At 37.6% G+C, this 20,414-nt stretch overlaps 1 protein-coding gene across 4 annotated transcripts in view; it reads right to left on the reverse strand.

Annotated features, from left to right (window-relative positions):
- SPOCK1 (SPARC (osteonectin), cwcv and kazal like domains proteoglycan 1) overlaps positions 1-20,414 on the reverse strand; it is a 471,478-nt gene that overhangs the window by 8,281 nt on the left and 442,783 nt on the right. For 3 of the 4 annotated variants that reach the window (XM_087709511.1, XM_087709509.1, XM_087709512.1), the window contains 3 exons: positions 16,284-16,505; positions 11,695-11,757; positions 2,583-2,720 (listed from right to left, as the gene is read on the reverse strand). In XM_087709511.1, coding sequence (XP_087565637.1) covers positions 2,583-2,720; positions 11,695-11,757; positions 16,284-16,505 — 423 coding nt within the window. Of the gene's footprint in view, positions 1-223; positions 305-2,582; positions 2,721-11,694; positions 11,758-16,283; positions 16,506-20,414 lie in introns of all 4 variants that reach the window. The other variant, XM_087709510.1, reaches the window with a different exon arrangement.

Here is a 20,414-nt window from a genome sequence, read left to right on the forward strand (position 1 = left end):
AGAATTCATAGCTATAATTTAAGCCCAGTTTTCTGCCTTGGCACGTCAACCGTTTCATCCATTAAGTTACACTCATTCTTCTTGTCAGTTTTATATTTAGACATTCCCCCCCTCCACAATGGACCATATCACAATGGGAACTCATAAGCGCATACAGTCCTGGTAGACCCCCCCCAAATCATGCATTTCCAGGAGGAAGCAACAGCTGAAGACAGAACCTTACATTTCTAAATAGTTGGTTCAAATCCATTCCAGGCCAATGGTGACTGAAAGAAACCACCATCTGATGAGTATTCGAAGGTATCTGAAATGAGTTGGTGGTCTCAGTAAATTGCAAGCCTCAAAACACCTCCCACAAGCATCATTAAACACTACTGTCAATCGTAATTTGACATCTCAAGAATTAAGGTAATATGAATGGAACGAGAAATATTCCAATCACGATCCTATCTACCAAATCAAATAAGAAGATAAAAGTAAGAAATGAAGTGTGGTTCTCCATTAAAATAATTATCTGGTTTGTTTATCGCTTTGGTAGTTGGCTGCATGGTGTATACAGATTTGGTTTTCAAACGTGTATTTTGCCTTGGGAGCTGAGTGGATGTTCCCCGCAAAGATCAATAATAGCAGACAAACCTTTCTGACCGCCAGCCTGTCTACTCTTCCTGGCTGGTTGCACTTTTCTTAATTGAAAGTGTGCCTTAATAATAATAAAAAAATCCAGAAGACTCTGCAACACAGAATGTTCCCATTGCAAATGTACAGGGTGCAAAGAATGTATTTGCAGCTAGAAATAATAGAAAAGGGTCCTTGAAGTCTAAGCTTTACTTATCTGTAGTCATTTTACAATTAAATAAACTCCAACTCTGTGACTGCTCATGCTTTGATTTTAAAGAATTCCAGACTCAGACTTTCCACATGTAGGAATCAATGCCTCTGAATAAAGACAGCCTTATAAAAGTTTCAGGACTGCATTTCTCAAAAGCCATAACGTGTCCTTTTAATTTTCCTCACTTGAGTATGGAGTTGTAGAAACTGCACTTGGCCTGCCTTCTATCCATCCTCCAGGTGGCACTCCTAGAAGGGTTTGTAGTGGCAATGTAGAACACCATTGTTATTTTGAGAGTTTAGTAATGTATTATGATTTTTCTTCCACCTCAAGAAAAGTCTAGAAGTTTAGAGCTCATTGTGCACTATATCTTGCTTGCTGACTCTCAGTTTGCATTTGAGAGTCATGTGCCAGCCAGCCAAGGTCAGATCCCGCAGTCTCATGACCATAGCAGAGCTATGAAGACATGATGCCAGGTTTTGATAAAAAAACAACCACATTTGATTATTGCACCACAGTGGCACAGTGGTTGGAATGCAGTACTGCAGGCAACGTCTGCTGACTGTCGGCTGCCAGCAGTTTTGGCAGATCGAATCTTACCAGGCTCAAGGTTGACTCAGCCTTCCATCCTTCCAAGGTGGGTAAAATGAGGACCCAGATTGTTGGGGGCAATATGCTGACTCTGTAAACTGCTTGGGGAGGGCTGTAAAAGCACTGTGAAGTGGTATATAAGTCTAAGTGCTATTGCTATTGTTGCTTGTTGCTTGTTTCTACACAGAAGCTAACACTGGGTAATGTGGAATCTGGTTGCCCTTGGGATATTTCTGCTATAGTGATTAAGGAGTTCCAGCAGTTTATGAGAGATTTGGGTATTATGTTGCTTGATAGGTATACTTTTTATATTATGCTCTTAAATCTGTCTGCTTGAGTTTAATAATATAGTTTGAAATTCTTTCATTCCCTGGTGTGCTTATTGCCTTTGTATTGAAAAGAACCTGGGCACCTGATCACTGTCTTAGCACTTGGCAAACAGAATTTCTGTTTGATGTTGTTTGCATCTCATTTGACAGAGAACGATTGAGGCAGAAGAGTGAAGAGGACATGGCCAGCAATGGTGGGCAGTGGATTCTGGGTTTCACTCAAGGTCCAGTGAGCCTTTAGTGGGATTTGCTGGTTTGAGATGTCACATTTGCAATATGCAGCTAAGGATATGTGTAGTTGCAGTGTTAGTAACAACCGTTTTTATTAAATTTAGTGACAACGATGCTTGTGCAATGCTTCAGTTTCAATTCCAAAAATGTGCTTTTCTGTAGCCCAGAAAAAGAGGTGGTTCCTTCAAAGCATCTTTTCTGAATGATTTCTGAAGCATTGCCTAATTCTAAAGCAACTCTGAAAAATCCCTTATTTGTATGTGGGTTCCTCCCCCACCTAGGTATGGAATGCATCATATTATTTTAAACCTCATACAAAACATCCTACCCCCAATAATCTCTCCTTCAAAATATTTTACTTAAGTATAAACTCTTGTCTTTTAAGCGGGCAGGAAAAGCAGACTGGATACTTTTACCAATCTTATACTGTCTTTCATGCTTAGAAAGAAATGTTTTTGGTATGAGCACATCTGTTTAATAAATACAAAACGTGAAAATGGTTGTCCTAATACAGTATATTTCTTCTTTGTTATGTTGTACTTTCTTAGCCAGCATTACAGAGTCTATTCCTATTTTATTGCAGAAAGTCTGATGTTACTCACCACAGCTTACTGTCCCTTGTTTCCTAGAGCCAGCAATCTCATTTCCATACTTATCCACACACCAGCACTGGCCAGTACTTCCATGACACTGAGTTGCTTTGTAATAGCCTTCTTCATTGCAGCGGGGGATGAAGGCACCTGGAGGCAAGCAAAATAGAGACCAAGTCAGTCATAAGCCTGAGCCTGGCATTGATTTTCTAGATTTTCCTTTTGGATTCTACATAGCTAGATCAAAATTATCATTTATTTATTATCCTATTTATTCCCGAATCAATATCTGTTAGGTAAATTAGATACTTTTTTCTAATGCACATATTCAGTCTGAATGGAGGCCAAAGCTTACCTGGGATTATTTTATTTTATGAAGGAATAAAGTTTGCCATCTTAAGTACTCAGCCCAATGATTGGCAACTCCCAATATCTGTTTAAGATATTGGATATTGCAGATGTGCATCTAATATTCATTTTGCTGGATATAATTAAGCAAATATTATGCCATGTATTGCTAGCTAGTTAGAATATAGAATAACAGAGTTGGAAGGGACCTTGGAGGTCTTCTAGTCCAACCCCCTGCTTAGGGCAGGAAACCCTACACCACTTCAGACAAATGGGTATCTAACATCTTCTTAAAAACTTCCAGTGTTGGAGCATTCACAACTTCTGGAGGCAAGTTGTTACTCCAAAGGAATCACTAAAATGAATTTACACACATGCTGGTGCACGCACTTGTGCGTGCGTGTGCGCGCGCACACACACACACACACACAAATGCCATGTATTCCATTTCATTATTAAACACAGCACAAATCAATGCAGTCTTTTTCAACCATAGATGTATGCAGTACATGCTACCTTGAAAAGAATCAGAAAATTATTAAGTTTTTAGAACTATTGCTGGAATTATTCACAAGAATGTTTAGGATGTACAAGTTATGTCTTAGTGGATGGGTCTACCATATTAGACCGATCACAGTAAATCATCCCAGAATCCCACCAGTCTTGATGTAATATCTTAGTGTCTTTCAAGTTTCTTAGTATCATTAGAAACACTTGATCTTAAATATGATTGAGTAGTTAGCCATGAACTGTTTCAGTTTCATCAGTGTTTTGATTTCCCTAATTGTATCCGCTCTATCTGTTTACATCAGATATATGTCACGTCCATTCTGTGAATAAAGGCTTTAAAGGAATCAGACATCTTTCACCACAGAACCTTGAAATTTTTTCTAGGACTTTCCGACAACAATTCTTGTAGGGATTTCATCATTTTTAAAAATAGTTCATAGCTGTCCATTTCATCTCAAGCCATTTCATAGGCCTTAACAAAGGGTTCAATTAACTTAACATATAAATAAACTGATTTTCCTCCATACTGGCCAATCAAACATCTTTACTGGCCAGCCAAACATCCAGTTTAGAGGATAGACTCCTCTCTTTTCCTGTATTCTGGATTTTCCACAGGAGCTTCTGGAAGTGTGGATTGGTTGCAGTAGTAACAATCCATTCTTTAGCCATTCATTTTTAGTTGAGAAATCTCTTATTCCTACACTGCTGTCTTTAATCTTTCCACTTGGTCCATTTCCAATGTTTAATGTTTCTCCTCCCTCTAGAATGCCATTTTTCTTAATTACACTTTCTTAATTTAACTCAAGTGGGTCAATAGATCCCATCACAGTGCTTAGTTCATTGTGTCCATTTGAGCAGTGGAGTCTTCTGCCCTTTCTTCAGGAATGAGACTCTTGGAATCTGGAACGTCATGATGTCTTTGACTAGCTGGGCAAATATGTCATCTCACTTTTCCATAGGATATGAGAGACTTTTGTTCCTTAACACTAATCTAGCTATCCTGTCAAAACCTGAAAACTCAAAATAAAAATAACTTTTGTGTTATTTTTTTGTCACTTTATATCTCTGCTGAAGAAAACTGTAAAAAAAGAAGAAAATATTTTCCCTCTATCTATCTGGCCCAGTTAGACTCCTTCCTGTGTATCAGGCAGAAAACAATCAGGCCTCCACCCCAGGGATGGGACCCTGCCGGTTTAACAACCATTTGGCCATTGCGTGCATCGCGCACATCTACTCCACGCATGTCCACGCCTGAGACGCGCTTCACATGCATGCACAGTTTTAACAAAACTTACCTTTCACGTTACTTCTGGAGAGGAAAACAGCTGAGACGCGGCAATCCACTCTGCCGCGTGAATCAGCTGAGAGGATATAGGTAAGTAAAGCACAGGGGCGGGCGGGCCCATGTGACCATTGGAGGGAACCAATTCGCTCCCCAGGTGATCATCGGAGCTACCAGTTCGCACAAACTGGTCCAAACCAGCTGAATCCCACTCCTGCCCCACCCAAAATCTTGAAAAACATAAGTAGACGAAAGAATTATTTGAGGCCTGAGGTTAGTTCTTAATGTCCTTTTATTTAACCTACTGTAGTGGCAGGGTAGAAGAACCTAAATAAATCCAATCAATCAATCAATAATAAATAACTCAATTAATCGGTCCTGCCTTAAGAAAATTGGCTTATTTCTGTTGTCAGCTTTAGCAAATACAGCAATAATGGACTTCAAGGCATCCCTACAATCTCAGTTACTTATCCCTGGAGATCAGTTAGATTCATTCCTCATGGGTGCCTCTGTAGTAATTTCCATTCTCAGCTTCACTTTCAAGTACAGGGAAGCAGCTTTTATTGTGTCCAATGATACTGGGTGGTGGCAGTAGAGGAATCCTCACTCTTTTGTCAGATAGATGCTCCTTGATTTACTGGTAGTAATAATGAAAAAGGAGCTTCTTTTACCAATTCTATACATGAAGCGTGTCTGCAAAGTGTGAGTATATGTCAAAAGGGCTATTTTCACTCCATTTCCCATGGAACGAAAAAAATGAAGAAAATGCATTACTTGAAATGCCATGCCATTACTTGCCTAAGAGACAGAGAAATGAGAAATCGCTCTAATATTTCATACATTATAAATAAATGCATTTTCTTTCTTGGCTATTGCAGATATTACAGTGACTGTCCAATTCTTAAAAGTTACAAACATAGTTTATAAATAGCTGTATATTAATCTTCCTATATCTGATCTGAGTTCAGCTTTGATAATAGTACCAAGCCAACTTTTGGAGGTTCTTTTTTTTAAAAAAAAAAATGCTAAGCAGGGTTGGATGTAACTAGTTTGTGGAGGGACAATCACCAGGAAAAGCCAAAGCTTTGTAGGCTAGAATGTCAAATTGAATAATCATCCCAGAAGTAGCCAATGAAAAACCATCTCTGCCATGAAAATAACACAGATGTCTCAAATTAGTCACCAGGAGTCATAATTAACTTAAAGAGTCTTTACCTTTTTCTCTTGCCCAATTTTAAGCAGTTGTGGTGAAAATTATATATATATTTTTTCTTTTCCAAACACATTAAAGAGAAGAAGTTTCATGAAGAAACCACTAGCATTAGTGGAAGCTCAGTATATGAGATTATGAAATTAAAATCGAGGACCCAATAGATACGAATGTTTAACTCCTTTGTGCTCAAAACCAGGATAATAGATGTTGCATTTTTATTGGGAGAGTGGGAGAGCAGGACACAATTCATTTCTTTTAGTAAGTAGGGGGAAATTACATTTAAGAGTCATCTCGTGACTTCACACGCATAAAAGAAAATGAAAAAAAAATCCATTGTTTGTGGCAATGGCAATAGGAGTAGAGTTTGGGTTATTAGTTTATCCAGAATACACAATCCTACTTGAATTATATTTTGCTTCCAAATGCATGCAAAGTTATTCTGGCCACTAATTCTGCCTCAATGGGTTCAATTGCTTTTCATGACAAATGTTATTGCTAGGTAATCTCACTTTGCAAAATTGCAGTTTTTAGAATGGATGGAGTGGCTTTTCTTTTCATGGTCCTGCTTTGAGTCTCACAGAAAACTGTGAGGACTAGTGGCATGGATCCTCCTTGGTTCTTTACATATACCAGAAGTACCTGTGCAGAAAGGATTATTTAGACACGTTGCATGTAACTTGGCATGCTTTGCATTGCAAATTCCTCCACAAATGAGCTTAAGCCGTGTGGATTGCATGTTGTTAATCATTCTCGTCTGCTCCTTATCTGTATTCTTGTTTGTAACCATTTAGATAAAGAGGACAACGCCAGCTCTTTAATCTAATAGCTGTCAAGGGAAGAGGAACAATAGCTGCCTAAGAGCAATGTTCTCATTAACAAAGGGTCACATATCTGGATTTCCAAGGTCCTGATAAGACATGCCATTAGACCATCCCCAGGTACTATCTGCTAGAGACCTTGTCTTCAATAAAAAAAGTTGTGGCAAGGATTCTACTGTCTAAAATTATGATTAAGTGCCTGATAAGCTGTGCTATCAGATGCTTTTGGTTATATGGCCTGACTGAGAAGATGCCAAAAGCTCCCACACAATTTAAAGCTCAGTGTAGACCCAAAGTACTGAAGGCTGTTATGAAATTCCCAGTTCCAGGGGAATCCATCTATCACCATTCTTGGGATTTGGATCCTGCTAAAGGAATATAGATTGAAATTTCTCTGGGTCGACCATGGTATCCTTCTGCAACGACTGGAAGAGGTGGGAGTGGAAGGCACCGTTTTACGGTGGTTCTCCTCCTACCTTTCCGGCAGGTTGCAGTCGGTGTTGGTCAGAGAACAGAAGTCAACCCTTAGGCCCCTTAAGTATGGGGTGCCGCAGGGCTCGGTCCTGTCCCCCCTCTTATTTAACATCTACATGAAGCCACTGGGTGAGATCATTTGCCGGCACGGGATTAAATACCATCAATACACGGATGATACTCAGTTGTATCTCTCCACACCGTGCCAACTCAGTGTAGTGGTGAAGATGATGTGCCACTACCTGGAAGCTGTCAGGGTCTGGATGGGAGTGAACAAGCTTGCACTCAATCCTGACAAGACTGAGTGGCTATGGATGTTGCCCCCCAAGAACAGTCCAGATATTCCATCTCTAAGCCTGGGGGGTGAAACTTTACACCCCTCAGAGAAGGTCCGCAACTTGGGTGTCCTCCTGGACCCGCAGCTGACATTAGAACATCACTTATCAGCTGTGACCAGGGGGGCCTTTGCCGAGGTTCTCCTGGTGCACCAGTTGTGATCCTACCTGGATCGGGAGGCACTTCAGATGGTCACTCATGCCCTTGTCACCTCAAGACTTGACTACTGTAACGCGCTCTACATGGGGCTGCCCCTGAGGAATGTTCTGAGACTACAATTGGTCCAGAATGCAGCCGCGCAAGCGATATTGGGTGTACCAAGATACACCCATGTCACACCTATCCTCCGCGAGCTGCACTGGCTTCCTATCGGCCTCCGAATGCATTTCAAGGTGCTGGTTATTACTTTTAAAGCCCTACATGGCCTAGGACCCAGATATCTGCGAGACCTTCTTCTGCCACATACCTCCCAACGGCCGATAAGATCACACAGGGTGGGCCTTCTCTGAGTACCGTTGACTGGACAATGTCATCTGGCGACCCCCCCCCTGGGGAGGGCCTTCTCTGTAGCCGCTCTGACCCTATGGAACGATCCACCCCCGGAGATCTGGACCCTTCCCACTCTTGCGGCCTTCCGAAAGGCGACTAAAACCTGGCTATTCCGGCAGGCCTGGGGCTGTTGACCTCATGTACGAGGTCCAGCCCCGCCTAGATTGAGGGTATGAAGTGATCTTTTAATCTGTTTTTACTCTCTCTATTTTAATTTTTTATTTTTGAAATGTATTTCTGTAAGCCGCCCGGAATCCTTCAGGATTGGGCGGCCTATAAATTTATTAAACAGTTAAACAGTTAAACAGTTTTTTTTAAAATATTCATTCCATAAATATCCTCTTTGGCATTTTCCCCTGGTTCCAGTGTATTGCCTTTGAATCCTAAAGAATTAGCCAACAGACATCAATAACTGTGCTTCACAGATAAAAATGAGGAAGGGCAGTTGTAGGAAGATACAGAAAGAAAAGTGTACAAAAGGGAATTGCAACCTGATGATGCGGTGATTAAGTGCAGTATTGCAGGCAAACTCTGCCCACAGCCTGGGGTTCAATCCTGACAGGACTCAAAGTTGACTCAACTTTTTCATCCTTCTGAGGTCAGTAAAATGCGGACCCAGATTTTTGAGGACAATATTCTGACATTTATAAACTTCTCAGAAAGTGCTGTAAAGCACTATGGAGCAGTATATAAGTGTAAGAGTGCTATTGCTAATTTAAAGCTGTCTGCAAATGATATTTTAAAGGATTTTCACTCATCTCAATGATTCATTGTTTATCCAATCTCCAACGGTTTTATTTGTATTTGTATTTTGTATTTTATTATTTGTATGCCGCCCTTCTCCGGGAGGACTCAGGGCGGTGAACAATTCAAGGGGGGAAAAGGGTAACATAAAAAGACAAAGACAAATAATAAAAGTAGACAACAGTCGCACAACCATACATGTCGAGAGGGGAGGGAACTCATCACCCCCAGGCCTGCCGGCAAAGCCAGGTTTTGACGGCTTTTCGGAAGGCCTGGAGAGAGGTGAGGGTCCGAACCCCTGCGGGGAGTTCATTCCAGAGGGCCGGAGCTGCCACAGAGAAGGCCCTCCCCCGGGTAATAGCCAGGTGGCATTGGCTGGTAGATGGCACCCGGAGGAGGCCAACCGTGTGAGATCTAATGGGTCTCTGGGAGGTAATTGGCAGCAGGTGGTCTCTCAAGTACCCAGATCCAATACCATGAAGGGCTTTATAAGTTACGACTAGCACATTGAAGCGTATCCGGAGACTGAAGACCACTTATCTCCAGAGGTTTCTGCCTAGCCATCCTAGTGAGCCAACCAAGTCCCTTCAATTAAACATTGTCACCTGTTGGGATGACTCTGTTGTGCTACCTCCTTTTTGGAATGAGGTCTCACTGAGATAGCAATAGCACTTAGACTTATATACCACTTTACAGGCCTCTATAAGCAGTTTAACAGTCAGCATATTGCCCCAACAACATTTTAGCCACTTCCGAAGGGATGGAAGGCTGAGTCAACTTAAGCCTGTTAAGATTTGAACTGCCAAATTGCAGGCAGATGGCAATCAGCAGAAGTAGCCTGCACTCTAACCATTGCACCACCGTGGCTCATAATCAGGTGATTTCCACTCTGCTGATACTCTGGAAGATCTCCAAGAGCTGACTGTTCTATCAGGCCTTGCATTAGGTGACTGCATTTTGTATGTATTTATCTAAGTTATTTGGTTGTTCATCATTTACTGATTATTGCCTCTTAAAAAAAATCTTATTTTGTCATATTGTGAGTTGAACAAAGTCAATTTGGAGTTGGATGATGCCAAAATCAAATTAAATAAATAAGCAAGACCACCGCTTTAAAAGGGTGGACTAGAACAGTTCCAACTCTGTTATTCTGCTTCAACTGCTTCAGTTATAGAGAGTGAGTTAATCAGAAATTAAGTAAAGGGGCTGTGTTTGGTTCCAAAATGATTAAGAAATTATTTTGATCACACATAAACACAGCATCTCTCTTCTATTCACTAAAGAAGGCCTTTTTTTCTCAAATTCTTAAGGCAGCTGTTTTTTTAAAAAATAAACTAGGTAGCTTTAAAGATATATACCAGAGAGATAATATGGTTGTGCAAGATCCAAAGAATTTCATCTCAATTATTTACAAAGTGGCCACAGTCCTATTAACCATGCAATCCTATTGAAACATAAATTCCATTGGTTTAAATAGGGCTTGGTCCCAAGACAGCACGCAAAATAATCGGTGAGATTAATCAATAAGCTGAAGCAATGCAACAAAGGAAGGAAGGATTTCATACCACTTTCATCTGAATCAATTAGTTTCAAATGATTTTCCTAATATATTACTTTATTTTAATCATGGATGATTAAATACAGAAGATAATGCAATTACAGATTTTAAATCTTCATTATTAGTATTAGTATCCTGCAATTTAACAGATGGATTCTTCAGCTTCCAAAGATGTTCCATCTATTAATGTCTTGATATTTCTATCATTATAATATTGTTAAAAAGTACAATTTAGACTTTAAGGAAGAAAAAAATGAATAAGTACCATTTATGGATGTTGATTCAGAAATGACAACTGAATTTAGTAGGCTTTATTTTAAGGTTAGTGTGATTGTGAATGTAGGGTTTTTTTTGCTTTAGATTTCTAAAACAATAAGAAGAAAGTATATCTAATTATATCCAATGTAAATTTAATGTAATGGACCAGATTTGAGATTTTGGCAAGAAAGCAATGTCCTTTTGCTATAAAAAAGATGTGAAGTCAGGAATTAGATATATTACTCTTCAGTTCTGTTTGTAATTTTATAAAGTGGAAAAAAACAAGGACCATTGCTATTTCAGTAGGAACTGATTACATCATATGCTATATTAGATCTGGGTTCCATCAATTAAAGAATGCCATCCTGTGGAACCTAGGAACTGTGTCTTTTCTGACACAGTCTTGCCTTCTAGAACACCTTGCTGATGGACAGTAATGCAGCAGGTTCCCAGGAAGGAGGAAGAACATTCCAAGGATGGGGTGAAACAAAAGAGAGGCACATTATAGAGTTGGAATGTGGGAAGAGGAAGAGATTTAGGATAGCTGCCCTGAAGAATCTTCAGGATATATCAGTTGGATTCGCACCTTATAGGTTTAGTCTGGCAAGATCCTGTCTATATATGGTGTCAGGAAATAAAGAACTGAACTTTGTCTGGATTACTTTTGAGCTAATGTTCTTGGGCTATATCTGATGTTGAGATCAGATTGGCTCCAACCCTCCTTGCCTTCTGAAAAGTTTGGAAAATCTGGTTTTTTGCTCAGGCGTTTGAATTAGTTAGTTAAGCCCCAGTGGGTTGATATTATATTGTATGTTACATTTTTTATTCTGTCTGGTGTCTTTCTTTTCAATTAAATGTGTAGCATTTGTACATTTTATGTTTTATATTGTTCTATTTTTAACTTGTTTGCTGCTCGGATGAGAAAGCTGATCATATAAAAATAAGTAAATACATTTATGGTGCTCTAATAATAATGATTTATTAAATAATTAATGAATTGAGTGAGTGAGTGAGAGGCAAATCGCTAAACTTACCCATCAAGTTCTTCCCTTTGCCCATCTTTTGAATTCTGTTCATCTCATTCTGGCACGGGAGGCCTAAAACATAATTCATGAGAATGAGTTTCCAGATGGTGAGGGACAGACCCTCTAATGATTAGCTTCACAATTGACAGGCAAGTGTAGTCTATTGCTCACCTGGGAATGACTGAACTACATATGCCTGTACAGTACAGCAGAACAAATGCATGACATTAGCTTTACTAATTAAAAAAGACACAACCTGCTATGCTTAAAAATAGTGTTTGGGGGCCATTTTATTGTTAAATACTTTTTCTCCCCTTTCTCTTCATCAGCCTGATATAAACAGGATGATAATTTACCACTGGTTTGTCAATTAATTTCCACATTTTAAGCAATTGCCTAAGCTATAAACTAATAGCAGCTGAAGCAGTTCTGAAGATTTAATTGCAACTGATGACCAAGGATCTATATTTCTCAGGGTATTTACAGAGCGTCCTGCTGCTTAATCAATGGAACAAAATCCTCATGTGATAGAACATGGTGTGTTTTGTAGTAGTTGAGTAGCAGACCATGCATGATTTATACATTTGGTCCTACATTGGAGAAGGGCTGTCCTTTTTGGTGTGGGTATGGTCAGATACATTGTTCCTGAGCCTTCCTTCCCTACCTGTAAGCTGAATGTCTACGAAGACTGAAATTTTGTTAGATTGTTTGCAAAAATCTGTATGGGATATTGCAGATGGGAATAGTTCTCCATTTCTCTCAGAAGCAGCCCCAAAGCATCTGTTATTCCTGCTTAGACTATTACTGAAACAGATGGGATGGAGAAGGTGTCATGTTGATATAGAGCTGCTTCTGAGGACGTGGAAACAGATTCCCAGCCTTTGCAGAATACTCTAAACATTTCTAATTCCATTTAACATTCTGAGTGAACGTCTTGTGCTTATATAATAATAGCTTTATTTATGCTTATACAAAAATGCAGCCTAGCAAGAAAAATCTGGAAAAAATAAAGAATAGTAAATTGGAAAAATGTGGATGAAAATTGAACATTTTGTTCAAAATGAAATATTAGGATTCAAAACATATAATATTAACAGAGAGCAGAATGGCATGAAAAAGAGTAATACATCATGAAATGGGAAAAAAAGAAAGATACAAAAGAATATATTAAATTTGATAAATTTATCCTTGAATGTATTAGAGACTGTCTGGCTGGTGTCTTTCTGATGCCACTCATTCAGTCTTCCTTTGTTGTTTTTAAATGAAGAATGTAAATGAAACAACCAAAGGAAAAAAGAAAAACACTTCCATATCAGAAATTATGTTTTTGGATAGGAAAAACCAGCTCCAAAACAGACATCATGACACTCACTGGAAAATAATCTTAAATTACTATATTACACAAAACCTTCCTTTCATCTAGGAAAAAGCTGTTCCTTGATCTCAAACAGGTTTTGCATATCAATAAATGTTTTTGTTCTCCCTCTCAAAGGGATACAGGTGGCAATAAGCAGATATGGGTATGGGAAAAGTCAGGTGTCTTCTATTAATCCATTTTACTTTGGGGGAGCAGACAAAGTTATAAATCAAGTTAATGAAAGTACACTAGTTATAGGACTAATTGCTATGCCAAAAGGTGGGGAAAAGGACTAAAGGCATGTTTATGCTGCATGCTACTTATGGTTTCTTTGAATTGGGCCAAGCTATAAATATTAACTTGATGCAAAAGTCCGAAATAAATCTCCATTGAAAACTATTTGAAAATATGAACTGGGAACCTACAGGCAACGGCTGTGCAGAAAATGGTTGGTTTTGTTGCTAACACATTTTTTCAACAACTCAAATGACAGCTATGTAACTGAATATATCCAAATGAACAACACAATAATGGAATAGATTACATTTTATGTAGTAGCATATGGGAAAATTCTCTGCTGACTTGTAAAACACTGTAAGGTGCTGAATGTGGATCAGACTATCAGCTGCTAATCATAGAAATATGCTTTAGACTGAACAAGACTAGAAAGAATCAAATCTCAATGAGATGGAACATATTCCTGAGGAATATAAGTTTGAGGTCAGGGGCAAATACCCTGGACCTTTGAGGGAACAAATCAAAAGATAAAGCTGGAAAGTATATAAAAATATGGAGTACAAACAGAAGAAAGAAAATAACCTGGAAGAACAAGGGATCTGTTTAGGAAAATTAAAAAAAATCACAGAAATAATTCAATACATATTAAAGTCATAAGGAACACGCATGAAAAGGATTTAATGATGGAAAATTGATATACCACTAAAATTCTCCTGTTTGTAACTTTTAATTGGGTGAAATGATGTATCATTCCAGATTTCTTTTTCCTAAATCAATGTACCTCAAATGGGCTAAAGGAGTATATCTCAAATCTGGGACCCATTACTCCCACAGCATTGATGTTTGGCAAAGTTGTGGTTACTTTGGTGCTGCCATGCCTCCATGTTGCTGTGTCAACTGAGGTTGCATGATTGCCATTTCCAATGCTTGCTGTCAATGTTCGCTGTCACTTTCTCACAAGGAAGTCAATGGGGAAGCCAGCAAGAAGTTGGAAGTTGCTCCTGTTTCCACTGCTATTTTGCCCACCTTTAGACATCCTGTTTCTCATTTAGGTAAGGAAATATATCTGAAACAATGACCCAAAGAATCATGGGTTGTCTAGTACTATTTAAAAAGGTGGAAGGAATAAATGAACAAATTGTACAAGAGAACCAACTTAAATAGAATTGTATTCAAGACAAAAGAAGTTTATGATAAATTGGTCGTGCTTGAGGAGAAAGTCAGATTATTATTAAATAACTAATAATTAGAAAACCCCCAGTTGTGTATAAAATTGCTATAGAGTGTTTAAATGAAACTGGTATGAAAACAGTAAAGATTATGATAGCTCTCTGCTGGCTAATATATTAAAAAGATGGTTAAAAGACTGCAAAAAGCCAATCCCAATCCATAAAATAGGAGATTTAAAAGAATTACAGAATAACTTTAATACCACATGCCAGCAAGATATAGCTGAAAACCTTCTGAAAATATTAGCACTTTATATAGAGATAAGTGGCAATTGAATAAGCAGACTTCAGAATCAACGATCTGATTCTTCTGATAACAAGTCTCTATAATAATCAGGATGCCACCATGAGAATAGTATTTAATTTCAACAAATGGTATCAAAATCAACAGAAGAAAATAAATGATCTGAGATAATTCTGAGGCAGAAACTGAAGAAGAACTAAGACTAATCATTCTAAAAGTAAAGCCCTGGTAGCACTGTGGTTAGAATGCAGTATTGCAGGCTAACTCTGCCCATTGCCAGGAGTTTGAGCCTGACCGTCTCAAAGTTAACACAGCTATACATTCTTCCAAAATTGGTAAAATGAGAACCCAGATTGTTGGGGGCAATATGCTGACATTGTAAACTGTACTGTAAAGCACTATGGAGCAGCATATAAATCCTAATGCTGTTGTTATTGCTAAAGCAAGGGAGTGAGAATGCAAGGCTTTCTTTGAATATCAAGAAAATAAAGACCAGGTCTACTGGAAAGTTAGAAGAATTTAAGATTAACAGTTAGATGATAGAAGTTCTGGGCTTCAAAGTTCTAGGCGCCAGATAAAATGAGGAGTATTCCAAAGAGAGTCAGAGAATACCAATGATGAGCAAAAAGGTTTGGACTATAACTCACAGGAAAAATCAGGACATTTCAATTAAATCAAAAGCTAGAATGATCCACTCGCTGGTCTTCTCCTGTATGAAGTGCAGATTTGAGGGATGGCTTATCATGTGAGAGGAAAAAGATTAATTCCTCTGACCTATGGCGGCTGAAGAACTGCTTTGCATTCCTTTGAAAATCAAGAGAACCAATGTCTTAATACTTGAGTAAATCAAGGCCGAGTGTTCACTGGAAGTCAAGTCACAAGACAAAAGTTATAAAACTTTGGGTACATCATGAGGGCAGATACATCTATGGAAAAGAAGATAATATTCAACAAGAGAATGGAAGATCAAGAAAAGGCTGACAAATGTGAGATAGAAAGCAGAAAAGTATTTAATAGGATTGTCTAATATGACGAGAGACAAAACAGCTTGAAGAGTTTTAACCCATAAAGTCACCCAGAGTTGGTTTGAGTTTATTAAGATGTAACAATAAATATTATAAAAATAAATAAAAACAAAATTAAAGAAATGAGAGTGCTCTGTACATAGTAGTACACATGGAAGGCTATAACATTGCTCCTTAAACCCTTCAACAACTCATCTCCTATTCACTAGACTTAAGTATTAGATATTTGGATGTTGGCATCCTTAGGCACTAAACATGGGAAAACTTCTCTCTAGATGAATAGATAGATGAGGCATCAAACCATTTGTGGATGAATTCTTAAAGAATTAATTCCAGAATTTGCTTGTTCCTCCCATTAAATACCACAGCAGTTGTAATCGTGGAAGTATGGTTCTAAATACCAAAGAAAGCATCACAACTTCTTTTCCTCTTAATTTTATTTAGAAGTAAAGTATAGAATACTGATTTGTAATCTATTTTCTCTGAGGTTGAATTTGGTCTATTACCTCCAGGCTTCTGAAAGCAGTAGCACCACTCATTGTTGGAAAGCTTTCCATCTTTGAAGGAGTCACAGGAGTTGAAGAGAGGCTTAATGCATGGTTCATACTTATCCAGGTATATAGCATTGATCTCAGAGTGATCGAGGAGAAGGTCATAGTTCATATCCAGTTTGTTGAACATCCAGCCCAATGAATCCTTACAGATAGGTAATATGCTAGTATCAAATCCTGTGGAGGAAGGAACAAATAATTCTAGCTGAGAAGAAGACACAGATATATAAAGAAATATTTAAAAATCTCACTCGAATTCATTGTATTCTCATATTTTGCAAATAATGGTTGTAAAATTGGATTTCACATTGTCTTTTCCTTCCTGAGTTGCTAGAAAATGGAACATGATCTTAGTTCAGAACTAAATGAAAATCAAATGCATGGGTTGAAGCTATGATAGATACATCTTCAGAATTGGCATCATAGCATTATGAAGATGCATGTAGCTCACAGTTAAAGACTTTTTCAATCAGACTTTAGTTTAATTATTCATCTATAAATGGAACACTCTTCAATAAATAAAGTGATTTTATTATACTTAAGGAATGTTGGTTTTCAAGGAACCATATATTTCTACAGTAATTCAAAGAAATCATTATAGTGCAGAATGCAGCTGGAATTGGCATTTATCATTGAAACAGGAGTCATACACATTCTCCTCCCCCACAATTTTAACAGAAGTAGCACTAATACTTTCAAATTATCTAAAAGTTGACAGCAAAAGATACCATTAAGGATACCTTAGTTTTCTGCATTACATTCATTAGTATCCATTAATTTGACATTCCTTAAAAACATTTGATCTCTGAAAACATTTGCTTTAGAAGCAAAAGCAGCATTCTACCTGCTAGTGAACACTTCTCTCTTTTTAAAAAGAAAAGATAAGTGGCGTGCATATATTTTGAGGCAGAATCATTTTAAAACCTCAGGTGTACATGGATGAGAATTAACTGTGATAAAATGAGCCTGCATTTCTAGGAAAAGTAGGCAATTACATTTTTTCTCTTTCAAACTTCTTAAGGTCTCAGGCTATAACCTCCAAATATGACAAGTTCCCCATCTTCTTTTCAAGACATAGTGGACTAAAAATTCACTTTCTTTTGCACCTCTTTGCTTTTTCTTCTTTCAAAGTTACTGATAAGAATGACACACAATTTATCAAACTATTTTCTGTGATAGTTACGATAGTTACATATCTAGGTCGGTAGGACTTTTGAACTCATGGTACCCAGGTAGGAGGTCACTTCTCAGAAAGTCCATTCACCAGATCCAAGCTGTTAATTTATTATATATATATATGTGTATGTTTCAGCATAACTCTGGAACACCTCAAGCAATTTCAACCAAACTTGGTACACAGATGACTTACTCTCTGGAAACAAATAATGTCAGGGTAAGACACTCTAAAACCCCTTGGGATGTGTGTTCTCTTATGATGCAGCTTGTTGTGCCTTAAAATGGATTCTACTGTACTTCCGTAAAATGGATTCTACTTTACAGTGCAGTGGAGTTGCCATGGTAACAGCTTCACAGTACTCCACAAGGGGGCTCCCTCTTGTAAGGGGGAAAATCCAACATTAGAAATTACATTTGGTTCGGACATTTTCCCCTATAAAAAAATATCCGGGCAACGCCGGATTATCAGCAATAGTGATAAAGAAAAGAAAGAATTGCATTCCCATTTGTAAATATTATGCACAGTATCAGAATTTTCCATACAATGTTTCAGTTGTAAAGGTCATTCTTGTCACATGGGCTGAAGTAACCTGAAAACTAGAAAGACACTATAATGTACACGCTATTCTAGATGTTAATTTTTAGAAACAAAAAGGCATCTTGCGAGAAGAATTAGTGGCAAATCCAGATGAGGTTCATCACTGACACTGAAGAAGAATCATCAAAAGAGGCTTTGGTAAGATACTTTGGCAGACACTAATGCTATTTTATAACAGGCTGCACTTAACAGATAAGCTAGAGATGTGACGGATGAGGTCTGAACAACAGTTCCAGGATTCTCCTTTTTTTGGCAGCATGTGATGTGGTTGAGTAAAAATATATCAAATAGTGCAAATTCTTATTCACAGTTAGCTAAATGAACTTCAGTAACTGAAGAAAAAAGGTATGACTCACTATTGAACATCGAACATTTCTTGTATCAGGTATAAGTGAGCCAAGAAACTGTTTATAAACTTATTTATTAATTTTAGACTGTTATCTGTTAAATATACACAACATTCTAATTGTTTATTGATAAATATGCATTATAATATAATGGAATACAAGCAGCAGAAATGGTGGGAAAAAGGAGGCTGAGCTGGCTAGATTTTTGGGTGACTCCAACAGAGTTTTGTTGTGCTTATTCTGAAAGGAATCATTTACAACTTGGTTCAGCCTGTGATGATGTTTTATGCATCAATGTAACTTCATATGTTTGATGCACATTATATAATTTATTTCATTTATGTGATGATCACAGTGCAGATGCCGTTTATTCCTTTTCGCTCTTCCCAAAGATGCCCATGGGCATGGGTCAACTATTAATTATTAATACAATTTATTCCATACAACAGAGAAGTCCTTTCTTATGATGATCTCATAAAAGCATTTTATTTCAATAAAGAGGCTTATATCATTTCCTTTTTTTTCTTTTTATGACCCTTTAATCCATTTGTTTCGGGGTGGAGTTGGGGCAACTGAATGGAGCTGAGTATTTACTGGCCGGATGCTTTCCTAATGCCTACATGGAGGTCGCAACAGATATGTTCTCTTTGAACCCGGTTAGAGAAACATCTAGGATTGAATTCTCAACCTTCCGAGTGTGCGGCAAGCATCTTCACCTCTCTTTCTCTATGCATATTATAGAATTATCCCAGAATTTGTCTGTAGAACTGATGTCAGCTGGAACATAGTATTTTTAAATGGGCATAATTTCAAGTAATCTAAAACGAAATGATCCAAAATGTGCAAACTAATTTCTATAACTAACATTTTAACTTCAATAATAATAATAATAATAATAATAATAATAATAATAATAATAATAATAATACTCTATTAATTAATCTATTAATCTATTATGTTTTTAATTTATCTAAAATGAATGTGTTCATATGTCCTCTCTCTAGCCTTCTCTGCCAAAGGCGATATTCCGCATATTAAAAACAAGGTTATTACATATTCCGTCCAATATTAGCCTTCCATCTCTCTCTCTATAAAAATTACACAATGTACAAAGTGATGTCATTTCCATTTCCTGCTCATTTCTTCCCATAAATACACACTAAGAGGATTAATTCACTAATAAAATCTCTGTAATTGCTATTAAATATTAAATCAGCTGGTTTATTTGATAATAAAACTGATAGTTACTATAAAAACAATTTTCAATTCTGTACACAGTTTATTGGTTTTCTAGTATGCAAGAGATTTAATATAATAGTTGTATGGTTTGGCTAGGCTATGAGAGAAGTCAGAATTCTAGGAAAATTGAGTGACGATAAGACATAACTGCATCTCTTAAATGCAGCCAAAGCCAATTTTATAGGCTAATCCAGTGTTTCTTCTTCAGCAACTTTAAGATGTATGGATTCCTAGAATTCCTAGAATTTTGGCTGACTGGTCTAATCCATTGGAATATGTATCAGCAAATCAAACCATTAAAAGAAACCCATACTATTTATGTCTCCTTTATGTTGAAGTTATTAAAACTCCTTTATGTTGAAGTTATTAAAACTAATAAGAACAGCTGTGATTGCTATCATGAGACTGAAAAGGAAAGGATTTCCTTATTACAATGTGGGATAAGAAGGAAGATGATGAAGAAACTAGCCAAAATTAGCTATTTCTGTAAGAGAGAGTACATTCCATGTGAATAAAGCATCACCCTTATCTACAATGTTTCAATATACATTTTAATGTGGAAATATTGAGGTAGAAAGGGGCATCACAAATCTTACGACTTACGGCAATTGAGCCCAACATTTCTATTGCTAAGTGAGATAGTTACTAAGTTAAATTAGTAACAATGTTGTTAAGCAAATCTGGCTCCCCAGAAGATCACAAAAGGTGATCACTCTGACGATCATA

The sequence above is a fragment of the Thamnophis sirtalis genome, unplaced genomic scaffold, assembly GCF_051295495.1.
Source record: "Thamnophis sirtalis isolate CommonGarterSnake01/CBP01778 unplaced genomic scaffold, rThaSir2_p1.2 scaffold_3, whole genome shotgun sequence".
Lineage (NCBI taxonomy): Eukaryota > Metazoa > Chordata > Lepidosauria > Squamata > Natricidae > Thamnophis > Thamnophis sirtalis.